General features: G+C 44.1%; 1 protein-coding gene across 1 annotated transcript in view; it reads left to right on the top strand.

The window, feature by feature from the left end:
• The first annotated feature begins 4,658 nt into the window (after window positions 1–4,658).
• Top6bl (TOP6B like initiator of meiotic double strand breaks) overlaps window positions 4,659–14,021 on the top strand; it is an 83,463-nt gene continuing 74,100 nt past the window's right edge. The window contains exons 1-2 of the mRNA XM_075973051.1: window positions 4,659–4,688; window positions 6,913–7,051. Coding sequence (XP_075829166.1) covers window positions 4,659–4,688; window positions 6,913–7,051 — 169 coding nt within the window. The remainder of the gene's footprint in view (window positions 4,689–6,912; window positions 7,052–14,021) is intronic.

The following is a 14,021-nucleotide window of genomic DNA, read 5'->3' as shown; positions in this document are numbered from 1 at the left end:
ACCTTCCATGTATGTCTAAAATGATTTGATTCACACGAAACTGGTTTATACAATGTTTTAGGGATGCATGTGCGCCAAGCTCAGGTCATCTATAATACAATCACTCAGGCCAAGTCTGAGCCACTATGACAGGTTAACAATAACCATCCCGAGTATTCCCCAGGGCCTTTTATACGGGGATTATATGGATTCTCTGTGGTTTGAAAGGACAGATTTGTGATTGCTGAGCAGAAGACACGGGGCCGGGAAAACAGCAGGGAGAAGGTAGCTCTTGTGATGGAAAAGTTCTTCCAAACCACTGCTTCCCAAAGTGGAATGGTTTGTGACGGCAAATCCCAGCAGAAGACATTCAAGTAAACGCTAGCTACCAACTTGGGCAGTGGTGGTTTAACTATTGCACATAGTGGGAAGGGAAGTAAGGCAGTCGTTTCTGTTCTTAAGTACACTATGCAAACTGCTTGGATACCAGGAAAAGACAGAGGAAAGAGACTGGCTCTTCGGAGGTGGGGTGGGGGTAAAGGGAAGGAATTGGAACAAGCATTGCTTGTCTGGCTGGGAAATGCTGGATTAAATGGCCTCTAAAATGTCTTGTAATTTAAAGATCCTAACTTTCAAATTACTTCATAGATGTTATTTTAACTATATCCCTTGGAGAATTTCCCTATTTTAGTTGTGGAAAATTAGGACCTAACACCCAAAGTGAGTGTCAAAACGTGAAGGAAATAGATGCCCAGACGTTTTTAGACGTTTGATCCCACAGCCTCTTTTCAACTCGTGAAAATGGAAGTTGGAGAAGAAGACAGCCATTGAAGCCAGAATGGGTAAAATCTAGTCACCTTTAGAGCTGAATCCCAGCTGACTGGCTGTGAGCTGTGAGGCCTGAGAGCCTGGTAAAGTGCTTTGGGATTCTGTGACCCAAGACTGAACTTTTGGCACTAACATCTTTTTAAAGGGGTTCTTACAAGATGTCTTTGTCCCAGTGAGCCTACTTGTCTTAAAATCCAGTTGATGGTCTGACCTTCAGATCAATAGGCTTGCTTGGCCACACGTGACCAGGCTACTCAGCTGCTTCCATACTCTGGGCCACAAAGCCAGCTTCCCATCTAGTGTGTATCAGTTGTCGGGACAAATCCAGCTCTGGTTCAGAGAGGATAAAAAGTCAGTTATGGAGGGATGAACCATTTTGTAAAGTAGGTTTTTTGTAGGTCTATTTCTCCCCCAGCAAAGGAGAATGGATACGAAAAGGGAAGGAAAGAGATTTCCTGGCTGGCTCAGCACCTGATAACTGGCAGATGAGAAATCAGACTGAGAAGGTGACTCAGCCAGGAGACACAGGAAGCCACTTTGTACCAGAGCCAGTCCTTTTAAGAAGGAGAGGAAGAAAAGCATAGGGAATGGGGGCGAAGAGGAAAATATTTTCGTTATATAAACCTTGGTATTGCTCTTTGCCTGCAAGCCTTAGAACATGGCGTGGCCACGAACTGGTGTGGAAGTCAGCTCCACGATGGTCTCTGGTGCTCCCTAACCTACCTGCCCTCTGTGAGCGCATTCCTATCTGACCCCTGACGGGAAGTCAGTGGTGAGGCTGCCCCAGATTCTCTGCTCCAGGTGGAGAAGGCCTCAAGAAGGTGAAGGGATGAGCTAATCTGAGCGCATGGCCCCATTTGCAAGGATGTGATTAGTGGAGAGGCACCTGGGACGTGCTCCATTTCAGGAAACCCGGTTATGGAGACTGGTGGGGGACAGACTTCTCTCAGGACCTGAGAGAAGCAGTTAACCCTTTCTCATTGTCTGTGTGGGAAACAGCCTCTTGTCATAGTTGCTTGTTTCCCAGGGGAGAAAGTCCCCAAATGAACCTGATTTGACAATAGTTTAAATTCCTAAGGTTGACTTCTTTCAGGGCATATGAATGACCTGGAAGAACTGGAGACTAAGGTACACCCTAAGAAGTGTCTGGAATATGTATAGAGAACACATTGAAAGGAAAAGGCAGCTTAACAGTCCCTGAAATGTCCCTGTTTGCCTGGCAACATTGCTATGATGTTCTGGTTCCATTCAAGCCCCCCATTTTTTGTCTTTTTGGGGCTTCAGAGTCAATCTGGTGCTCTTGGGGTAGGGTTTTAAAACTGGCCAGACAGGGGTTTGGTTTTTTTGTTTTTTGTTTTGTTTTTGTCTCAGAACAATCAATATCCAAAAAAGACGTGAAACGTGAGTTCAGTTTCTGGGTGAGCAGAGGAACGGCATCACAGCCAGCAGGCCACACAGTCTAGACCGCAGTGAGAACGGGTCCCTAGAAACACTTCAAGGAAGCTACCAGAGAGCAGAGGTCAGGTTGAAAATACAGTGATCCACAAGGGCGTCTTGGCCAACCCAGTGGAGTAAGTGACCTTACCTTAGGCAGGCCATTTAATTTCTTTAGGGCTCACACATGTTAATCTATTGAAGGTAAGTGGTCACCTCAGCAATCCCTTCTGACTATAGCATCTGTTGGCCTGAGGAAGGAACCTGAGCAAACATGTTTTCATAATGTGACATCCAACAGCATATTACTTACTAGATCCAAACAGACAGGTTGGAGATGCAGGCTGAGGAACAGGAAAAGTGAGCAGGGGTTTGTGGGAGTGGAGGGTATCACCACTGTGGTTCATGTAGAGGGGTTCACATTTTATGGTAACATCAATAATGACACAGTACAGAACTCCCCGACAACCAGCCAGGCCACGGCCAGGTGGGAGATGGGGAGATGGGGAGAAGTCCAGAGAGGACTTCAGGGATGCTTTCGTCTTAAGGTTCTGACATTTACACACTGAGTGTTATACAACCTCTCCTCAGAGCCTCATTTCCACTGTTTACAATACCTGTTACACAGAAGGATTACTTTTAACAAGGGGAGCTAAAAAGTAGGGTGCGTAGAGCTGGGAGTCGGACTCAGCAAATGTCAAGTCTGATTACAAGAAAAAACACTACCAGCCCTGAAGGTGGATCCTCACAGCAGAGGCGCCCCCCACTTTGCCTAGACCAATGTGAGGACACTCTCTCCCAGGCGGCTTTGTTAGGTATCTGCCTACACATGGTATAGTGTTGGGTGTTTCCTGTACCTTCATCCCTGAGGCGCATTCCAAGGAGGAGGCTGAGAGCCAAGACAACCACCTCAGCTCAAGTGCTGTGCCATTAGCCATTGTTCCTCATCCTTCATCTCCGCTGGTATCTTCAAGGCGGAGTGCTTCTGCTGAGACGACATTTTCAGTGGGAAATATTCTAAAAGAGATGTAAAAAGGAGGAAAAGACTCCAGTGGCTTCCCAAATGTCGGCTTTTTATTAATTCTGATGATTAAAATGAATACTCCAGCCTGGTGGTGGTGGCGCACGCCTGAAATCCCAGCACTTGGGAGGCAGAGGCAGGCGGATCTCTGTGAGTTCGAGACCAGCTTGGTCTACAAGTGCTAGTTCCAGGACAGTCAGGGCTGTTACACGGAGAAACCCTGTCTCGAAAAACCAAAAAATAAAAACCACCTCTCCAGTTTGCCTAGCTGTGAGCACCCGAGACGGGGAAGGCGGGCAAGAGCTCTAGCATACGGCAGAGGGGGTATGGTTCAGGTCCTAAGGGACATGGTCTTTGAAGTGGTACCAAGGCTGGTACTGGGCGGGCACTCTGCCAACTCCACAGCCTGTTCTGTGCAATCCCCGCTTCTGGAGTGGAAGAATTTCCTCCGGAGGAAAGCGGCCAACGCCCTGTTCCACCCTTCTCCTTGGGTAACTCGTTGCCAAGCAAGAATCTCTGATGCCAGTGTCTTCTTTTGGCAGCCCAAAGAACAATCTGTCAGATTCTCGGGAGCTGTGAGCCTACGTCCATCTCATGAAGCCCGCTCTGCAGCCTATAGGATTTCCTTCCAGCTGGGGACACTCAGAGCTGCTCGTCAGCCAGACGTTTTCTCAAGTCAAACTTGGGGAAGGAAGGGTCTAGTGGGGAGGGGGAAGCTCCCAGAATCTTCCTGGAATAGACTGGGGAGAGGTTTGGAGACAGGTTGGCAGATACAAGCCCCCCAGCTTTCAGCTCTGAATTTCAAAATAATTTCCTTACTATATATCCCAAATCTTATGGCATGACATACACAATATGGGGTGAAAAGATAGTTCACCTAAAATTCAGACTTAATTAGCCACCCATATATCCCTCTGTTAGATGTGGGAGCAGAGTCTGGTCCCAGGCACCGCCCTCAGAACAGAAGGCGAAGCCGGCTGGGGTCTAGAGCCAGCTTGGGAATCCTGCACCACGCAGCCGCAGCTTTCCAGGGACCGGCCCTGGAAAACGCCGCCGGCGGTCGAAGCGCTTTGAAAAGGGCCGAGGGCCGCGTCTTGGCGAGACCGTGGGAAAGTCTCCTCAGGAGGAGTCATCGCCCGGCCTCTTCCCGGCTCGCCTCCAACCTTGGCAGCCGGGCCACCTGTCCTCCCACCCAGCCGCCTACTGGTGCGGGCGACCTCAGGCAGCCCGCGCAGTGCGCAGGCGCCAGGGCTGGGGGCGGGGCGACCGCGCTGTCGGGCGGGAAGGGAACCGGCTGGCGACCGCCTGGCGGGGCGCTCACCCCGGTCGAAGGAAGCTGAGGAAGAGGTTTTGAGCAGCCAGCAACCCTGAGCGCTGTGGCCGCTCTCCTTACAGAATGGAGAGTATGGCTTTGGCTGTCTGCGAGGTGATGCAGGGAAGGGGAAGAAAGACATTTTTCCGAGAAGAGGGCATTGTGAGGAGACCTCAAAGTTTGGGCGGTGGGATCTGGCGTTTTCTGAGGTGCAGGAAAAAATACCGTGAATGGCTAGACAATTTTAAATCCCGCTTTCTTTGGGATTTCTGTGGGGGGGGGGGCGTGAGGCCTGAGGTATGGAGGTGCTGGACTATTCATCACCCTCGTGGGTCCTTTGTGAGGAACCAGTGTATTCCGGGCTTGCCTTCATGCGCTCAAACACCACCGTCTAAAGCTAAGAACGCGAAGGCCCAAGAACTAGGTATGGTGTTTGCCAAACCTGAGCTGATTCTGAGAGGGGAATCGGAAGTCGGCTAACTTGATTCCCAGCGTTTTGTACCCATCTATGTGAGAGGGGGATCGAAAAGGCGGGAAGGACGTGTGCAGCCGTTAAAGGGTGGACCAGGGAGTCAGAGGATAGGCAAGGAGGCACCAGGCCATGTTAAAACGGGAACATGAGGACAAGGTGTGACACGACCCCTCGGCAGCCACCGTGAGGTGCAGATCCTGGGCTGAATGACGAAAGGTTGAATCCAAGGGTTCGTGCTAGGTTCTCCATATCAGTGGACTGAGAACTGTTTAGTTCTAGAAGATGGCCCGGTGCCGCTAGCGGCATGTGTTCACTCCACTGCTGAACTTTGCGGCCATCTCCTGATGGGGCACTTAGCTTCAGACCTAAGGAACGCTGCACAGGTGAACAGGGATAGAATCGCAGGCGCTGAGGTGACTTAGAATATTTGTGGTCCTCGTGACTTCTTTGTCATCGTCAGAGGAAGCTGGGGGATTAGATTTTACAGATGACAGAACCCGAGATAGAACCCAGGGCTCTGACTCACCAGCCAGTATTCTTTTCCCAACTGCTATCTTTATACATAAAGACGCTGGAAAAATCCGAACAGAGGGCGCACAGGAAATCAGAAGATGATGTGAAGGAAGCTGTTAGATTGTAGAAGTGCCTGGAAACTGCCTTCAGAACTCTGGTACAAATCAGGATCTTAGTTCCCAAACTTGCTTACTCAGAGCTCTTTGCCTTAAAAAAAAAAAAGTGTTGGCTGAGAAATTTTAGAGTGCTCATCACCCTCGCAAAGACCTGGAGTTTGATTCACAGTACCCTAGTGGCAATGCTGCCATCTTACCTCTGTGGGCGGCAAGCATGTGTTATACTTACGTGTATATGGACAAAACACTCATACACATAAAACTAAGTCATTTCGGCCTGGCGTGGTGGCACACACCTTTAACCCCAGCATTTGGGAGGCAGAGACAGAAGCAGGTGAATCTCAGAGTCAAGCCGCCCTGGTCTGCAAAGCACACAAAAGGTTGTGAGGTAGGTGCCTTATGGGTGCTGGGAACTGAACTCTGTTCTTCTGCAGGAACAGCAAGTGCTCTTAATCTTAGAGCCATTTCTCCAGCCCCTCTCCAGCATCTTTCTTTCCTTCCTTCCTTCCTTCCTTCCTTCCTTCCTTCCTTCCTTCCTTCCTTCACCCTTTCTTTCTTTCTTTCTTTCTTTCTTTCTTTCTTTCTTTCTTTCTTTCTTTCTTTCTTATTTTAGACAGGGTTTCTCTGTAGCTTTGGAGCCTATCCTGGAACTAGCTCTTGTAGACCAGACTGGCCTTGAACTCACAGAGATCTGCCTGCCTCTGCCTCCAGAGTGCTGGGATTAAAGGTGTGTGCCACCACTGCCCAGCTCTTTCTTTTTTTCTTTTCTTTTTTTTTTTTTTTGTTTTTTGAGACAGGGTTTCTCTGTAGCTTTGGTGCCTGTCCCGGAACTAGCTCTTGTAGACCAGGCTGGCCTCAAACTCCCAGAGATCCGCCTGCCTCTCTGCCTCCTGAGTGCTGGGATTAAAGGTGTGAGCTACCACCGCCCGGCTTCTTTTTTTTTTTTTTAAATCTGAGTCAGGGTTTCTCTGTGTAGCAGCCCTGGCTATCCTGGAAATCACTCTGTAAACCAGGCTGGCCTCTAGCTTACAGAGATCTGCCTGCCTCTGCCTCCCAAGCTGGCTTTCCAACTATTTTTTTTGTGTTTAGTTACGATACTATGCCATGAACAAAAGCAAATCTGACATTTCATAAGCAGGAGTACAGTATTTTATATTAGAGTTTTAACTGTGTCATACAAGTTTGTTAGGACCATGATCTTAAAGATTGCGTTTCATTTGCGTCGTATTCTTTTCAGGTTTTGAGGTATTTAATAGTTCACCGGAAGTGTGAAGCAGGACTACCAAAGGGAGCACCGCTAGAAGGGCAGCTAAAGGTTTCCATAGATGCGATAAGTTCTAAGCAGGCGCCGAGTTCTCTCCGTTGTGCGGTGACTAGTAAGTAGAGGCAGAAATCATTGACAATTGTTTCGTCGCTACGCATGTCATACTTGGTGTAAAGTTTCCAATTTGTCACACTCATCTCTAGAGTAGCTACAAAACCAAGATGATTTTAACAAGTATTTGGTAGTTAATTTGTAAGTGTTCGATATAGGAAAGATAAAAATTATTCTTATTGTGAGACTCTATAGCTAGGTTAAATAAAAATTGCTCAAAAACAATTTTACTTTTGACCTTGATTTTAAGCTATTCTTTCACAACAAATTTATATCAAGTTTTACGGTTTTGTTTATGTATGGACTTTGGCAATTGCAAAGAGGCAAAAATAAAGGAAAGGGAAATGAAATGACTAATGGTGTATGCTCTTATCATGACATCCAATTCCATAGCCATTTTGAACATAAAGGACTTCCTCATTATGTCTGGCGTAGATGGCACTGCTTTGTTATTTCTGATCTTCATGTAGTTAGCTTATAGTCTGTCAAGATAAAAAGATGGGGACTGGAGAGATGGATCAACAGTTAAGAGCACTGGCTGCTCTTCTAGAGGACCCAGGTTCAATTCCCAGCACCCACATGGCAGCTCAAAACTGTCTGTAATTCCTGTTCCAGAGCTTCTCACATCCTCAGACATACATGCAGGCAAAACCACCAAAGAATATAAAATAAAAAAATAAATTTAAAAAATGGCTGGGCGGTGGTGGCCCATGCCTTTAATCCCAGCACTCAGGAGACAGAGGCGGGTGGATCTCTTTGAGTTCGAGGTCAGCTAGGTCTACAGAATGAGTTCCAGGATAGCCAGGGCTACACAGAGAAACCCTGTCTCAAAGAATGAAATACAAAACAAACAAACAAGAATGCTGATATACAATTGACATAGTGTATCATTACAGAAGCGAGGATGGAGTGTGACATTTTCTAGTTATCTAACTCCCTGAAATAATTATTAGCATTCAGTGTATATTCTAGACTTTTCTGTGTATGTGTGCACAGTTACTGAATTTCTTAACAAATGAAATTAGTGTATGTTAGTGCCAGTGCCTTTTAATAAAAGTGGGCAGCGTTTTGTGTTAATACATGGAGATCTACTTCATTAATTTTTGGAAACTTCCTTTGTTTTAAGTTTTATAAGTTATACAGACACCCAATTTTAGTAGTAGGATAGATTAAGCCAGGCATGGTGGATGACAACAACTGGGAGGCTGAGGCAGGAGGGTTGCTGTGAATTTGAGTTTAGCCTGGTATATATAATGAGTCCCAAGTCAGCCTAGGCTGAGGGTGCAGATATCCAGAACTTATGTAGATGCTGGATGGGTGTGGTGAAATGCTTATAATTTGAGCCTTAAAAGGCACAGACGAGGGATGCCAGGAGCAAACTGGTTAGTGAGACTAGCCATATATGAGCTCAAGGTTCTAAAGACCCTACCTCGTAGAATATGGAAGAGCAATTGAAGATTCCTATCAGTCTTGGTCCTTCACATGCATGCTCACACATACAAACACTCAAGTACCACATACACATGAAAAGAAGTTTGGGGTGGGGGGAAACCGGCGGTGGTGGTGGACACCTTTTATCCCAGCACTTGGGTGGCAGAGGCAGGCAGATCTCTGTGAGTTCAAGGCTAGCCTGATCTACAGAGCAAGTTTCAGGACAGGCTCCAAAGCTACAGAGAAATCTATCTCAAAAAAATCAAAAAGAAGTGGGGCGTGGGGGGTGCGAGGGGAAGAAGGGGAAAAATAAGGTAAAGAAATAATGAAGGAAGAAACACAATATCAGCTTCTAGCCTTCACATGAATGCATGCACACAACTTTCACATACACCCAGACGATACACACACACACACACACACACACACACACACACCAAGAGAGCTATGAGATAGCCCAACCCCCTGACTTTTTTCTCCTAAATGCTAACACTTTTGGCCACATTAACTGATTATTTTAATATTACTTGTTTCTAAACATATTTGTATTAGAATATCTTTTTCATTTAAAAAGATTTATTTTTATTATTTTGATTTTTTTTTCAAGACAGGGCCTCCTGAGTGCTGAGATTAAAGGCGTGTGTCACCACCGCCCAGCCCTTTTAGGTTTATTTTCAATTGTATATGTGTTTCTGTGTGTATGTCTGTGCATGTGAATACCATTGACCAAGGAGGCTAGAGGTGTTTGATCCCTCTGGACCTGGAATTATAGAAGTTGTGAGCTGCCCATTGGGGAACTGAACCCTAGTTCTTTTTAAGAGAACTAATTGCTGTCAGCTGCCAAGCCATCTCTCTAGCCCCTTTAAAAAATTTAAAGGCATTGTTATTACTGACTTTTAAAGAAAGAGTCTCGTGTGACCCAGGTTGGCCTTTGACTCAACGTGTAGGCAAGGATGACTCCTCTACTTCCAGAGGAATGCTAGAATTACAGGTGTGTGCTACCACACCCTGCTTATGTGCCGCTGGGGATCCATACTAGGCAGGCACTCTGCTAACCGAGGTACAACTCCAATCTCTTGGTTTGGTTTTCTGAGTTAGGTTCTCACTGTAGGCCATAGCCTGGCACTCATAGAAGTCCTCTTGCCTTAGCCTCCGAGTGGTAGGTAGGATTACAGTAAAAGCCACCATGACGGCCTCTAACCGGCTCTAGTTTTGATACCTTCTGTTTTTAGTATATAGAGCTATTTGTTTTGGGGGTTTCTCTGAGTGTCTCTTGCTTCTGAATCCCAATACCTTTATTTCTTGGCTTACTCACTGTTTTGGTGGCTCTTAGACTGTAGTTGCTCCCTGACAAAGCATGTTGGGAAGATAAATTTCTTGAGACGTCGTATTTCTGAGAATGTCTTCACTCCACACCTGATTGGTAGTTTGTCAGAGAATGGGATTCTAAGTCAGAATTAATCTCTCTTCAGAATTTCAATGACGTTGCAATGTTGCTTCATAACTCTACTGTTGATACTAAAAATTCTGGTCTTTATGATTATTCTGTATATGACCTATTTTTCTTTTTCTCCATGTAAGCTTATATAATATTTTCTTTATCTTTGTATTATTATATTTAATAGATACATTTTGAAATTTCAGTGATTTAACATATGGGATGTTTGTTTTTACTTTATTTTACCACCAGATGAGTATAGATGTACAGGGGTTTATTTGCTTTAAAGTAGAATCCATGGGCTGGCGAGATGGCTCAGTGGTTAAGAGCACTGACTGCTCTTCCAGAGGACTTGGGTTCAATTCCCAGCACCCACATGGCAGCTCGCAGCTGTCTGTAACTCCAGTTCCAGAGAACCTGACATCATTATACCAATGCACATGAAATAAAGTTTAAAAAGATTTTTTTTAAAAAAATAAAGCAGAATCTACAATATTTCGGCCTTGTGGCTTCTAATATCTATCCCTTCAGCTAAGGATGGAGAAAGGGAACAAGGTTTATAACTCAAATGTTTTTAAGACAAGCCTTGGAAATGACATGAATTCTGTTCCCATACTTTTGACCTGGACTTAGTTTTGTCATAACTGCTCTGCACTTTCAAAGGAGCCTATAAAATGTGTCCAATTGTGCTCAGTGAGAAGAGAGTGATCCGCAGTTGCTGATCTTTGTTCTGAAAATTCACAGTACTACACCTGCTGTGGGGTCAGTTTTCCTCCATCGAGCCCTGTGCTCCGCCTTTTCCATGTAACTCATGTCCTTTGGGTGTGGGATTTGTTTGTTTGTTTGTTTGTTTGTTTGAGACAGGGTTTCTCTGTAGCTTTGGAGCCTGTCCTGGAACTAGCTCTTGTAGACCAGGCTGGCCCCAGTCTCACAGAGATCTGTAGATAGAGTCTGTTCATTCATTCCTGGCCACTTAGACCTACAATAATCACACAGAAACTGTATTATTTGCAATGTTAGGCCAATAGTTTAAGCGTATTTCTAGCTAGCTCTTATATCCTAAACTAACCTATCTCCATTAATCTGTACATCACCAAAAGGTCAAAGTTTCAGCGGGCTCCAGTGGAGGTGTCTGTCTCCTGTGGTAGCTACATGGCTTCTCCCTGACTCTGCCTACTTTCTCTCTCTCTACACACACACACACACACACACACACACACACACACACCTTCCAGCCTGGCTATATTCTGTTAAGTCATCTGCTAAAAGCAGCTTCTTTATTAACCAATAAAAACAACACATATACAGAAGGACTTCCCACACCATTTCCCCCTTTCTGTTTAAATAAAAAGGAAGGTTTTAACTTTAACATAGTAAAATTACATGTAACAAAACTTGTATCAAGCAAGAATTACAGCTACAATATTTATATCTACTTTATCTTTTATCATAACTAAGGAAAACTATAATAATAACTATCTATTTTTCAACTCCATCAAAGACTCCAGAAGGATATAATATTACCTAAGTAAACAGGAAGTACATTGTAAACAACTTCTAAAATTCTAGAATTGACAGAGACATCTCACTGCCTGGACAGTCACCCAAAGTTGTTCTGTACTATTGAGGCATCCATCTTCAGCCTACTGACCTATTGTATCTGGCAGACTTTTCCATGAATCAGGAAATTTCAAAGACAGTTCCACCTATATTGGCAGTTTGTCAGTCACTTTCTTCTGTGTCCTGCAGAATGTCTGGCAGACTCTTTCATGAAGCAGGAACCCCAAAGAACTGTCTCACCTTCTTTAGGCAACTTCAGCAATCATTTTTCTGTGGGTCCTGTAAGTTCAGTTAAGTAGTTCAGGCAAGAGCAATTTCTTGTCCAAATGGCTAGCAAACTCCATGAGGAGCCTCTTTGATGCCCTTCATCCTTTTGAAGTAGATTGGTGCTGCCAGAAGCAGATGTGTCTCAGTGTCATGAAAAGTCCTAAGTTCTTAAAACATTTTAAATGCCATATTATGTAGCCTTTGAAAGATCTGAAGAATATCTATCCATCTGAAATACATCTCTGTACATCTAGAAAACCTAGCTAACATGACTACAAGCTTGACTAATATAGATGACTCTCTTAACCTATATTTATTAATTATACATTACATTTTAAAATGAGCTTCGGAAACACAATACCTTAATCAAAAGCAGTGTGTGTATATATATATATATATATAAAACAAAATTAATCTTAAATTTGTATCAATAAACCAAGATTCATACCAATACAAATCTCTATAGTATATCTCCATTTAAATGTAAACAAACATTTATAAACAATATTTTGGAATTTGGGTGTAGTTCTCTCCAAGTTTGGAGAAAGTTTGGAGAGAACTTTCTGCTTTTCTTGGGTGAAGTAATTTTGGGGGGTATTCACGGCAACCTTTCAGGGGCTCTTGGTCCATCAAATCACATTAGTCTAGAAGGAATCCACAGGTTCTCATCCTCTGTGGAAACAAAAGAAGAACCCCTTTTCCAAAGCAACAAATACTTAGACCCAAATTTTGAAGTCAAGATACCTTTAAAATATATCTTGACTTAGCTTTTAGCAGCCCATACAATGAAATGTCTCTCTGTACTTAACTCATTCACGGTAAAAAAAAATTCAAAGAAAACACAATAATATTCATAATCCAGACTCTCTGTATGTTTTCCATCTTTATGTGGCTTATTTGCCTTACTCTATTACTTTTTTAAAAGTTTAATATTTATTTTATTATCTTTATTCCTTTAATCTATGACTGTCTGTACTCTTTTATATTATAAGTGTCTATACTTTTTTCCCTCTCTCTCTCTCAAGCCTATGTACATTTATCCAATATATCCAAAAGAGGTCTTTTTGATCTGAATTTGTCTTTATTGCAGTTTGCAATAATTTTCTGACCAGGAGCACTTTTAAAATGGTAAGCAGCTTGGTCACAGTGGCCCTGGATGCTAGCTCCACCTCTCTCAGGCTTTCAATATGGTGGAGGTAGTTCACCGTCTGGTCTGGGACTGCTGAGTGGGAGCCGTCCTCACCACCTCAGCTCTGGGCATGCAGCACATAAACTCTTTTATCTGAGTAAAAGCTGAATCTGCCATACAGTGCACTGCACGGCTTGGAAATATCCCTGTGTATGGTGGCTGGAATGCACCATCCTGATCCAGCCAATAGCTTAAGTGTATTTCTAGCTAGCTCTTATATCTAAACTAACCCATCTCTATTACTCTGTGCATCACCACAAGGTTTTGGCTGACCAGCAAAGTTTCAGCGGGCTCCTGTGGAGGCGCCTGTTTCCTGTGGTGGCTACATGGCTTCTCCCTGACTCTGCCTACTCTCTCTCTATATATATATCTTCCAGCCTGGCTATATTCTGTTAAGTCATTGGCCAAAAGCAGCTCCTTTATTAGCCAATAAAAGCAATACATATATAGAGGGACTTCCCACACCAGAGCTCTGCTTGCTTCTGCCTCCCAGTTGCTGGGATTAAAGGTGTGTGCCACCATCGCCCAGTGGGAAAATTTTTTTAAATGTTTTATCTATTTTAATTTTATGTGCGTTAGTGTTTTGCCTATATGTGTATCTATGTGAGAGTGTTGGGTACCTTGGTGTTGGAGGTACATACAGTTTTGAGTTGCTATGTGGGTGCTGGGAATTGAACCCAAGTCCTCTGGAAGAGCAACCAGTGCTCTTAACCACTGAGCCCCCAGATGTGGGAAATTTTGTTGGTGGTTATTCTACAGCAGTTTCCATTATTTAGATAGTGGATTTATGAAACTTTTTTTCTAAAATTTTCTCCCTGATTTTCATATTTTTGAGGTAATTTCCTTCAGTTTTTCATCTTTTTTGCCATTTAGGTAAAATTATGGGGGCTGGAGAGATGGTTCAGTGGTTAAGAGCACTGGCTGCTCTTCCAGAGGTCCTGAGTTCAATTCCCAACAACCACATGGTGGCTCACAACCATCTGTAATGAGATCTGGTGTCCTCCTCTGGCATGCAGGCATACAGGGAGGCAGAATGTTGTATACATAATACATAAATAAATCTTTTTTTTAAAAAAAAGATAAAGT

Source organism: Microtus pennsylvanicus, chromosome 5, assembly GCF_037038515.1.
Source record: "Microtus pennsylvanicus isolate mMicPen1 chromosome 5, mMicPen1.hap1, whole genome shotgun sequence".
NCBI lineage: Eukaryota > Metazoa > Chordata > Mammalia > Rodentia > Cricetidae > Microtus > Microtus pennsylvanicus.
The sequence above is the reverse complement of the archived record's forward strand: the minus strand, read 5'-3'. Positions and strand labels throughout refer to the sequence as shown.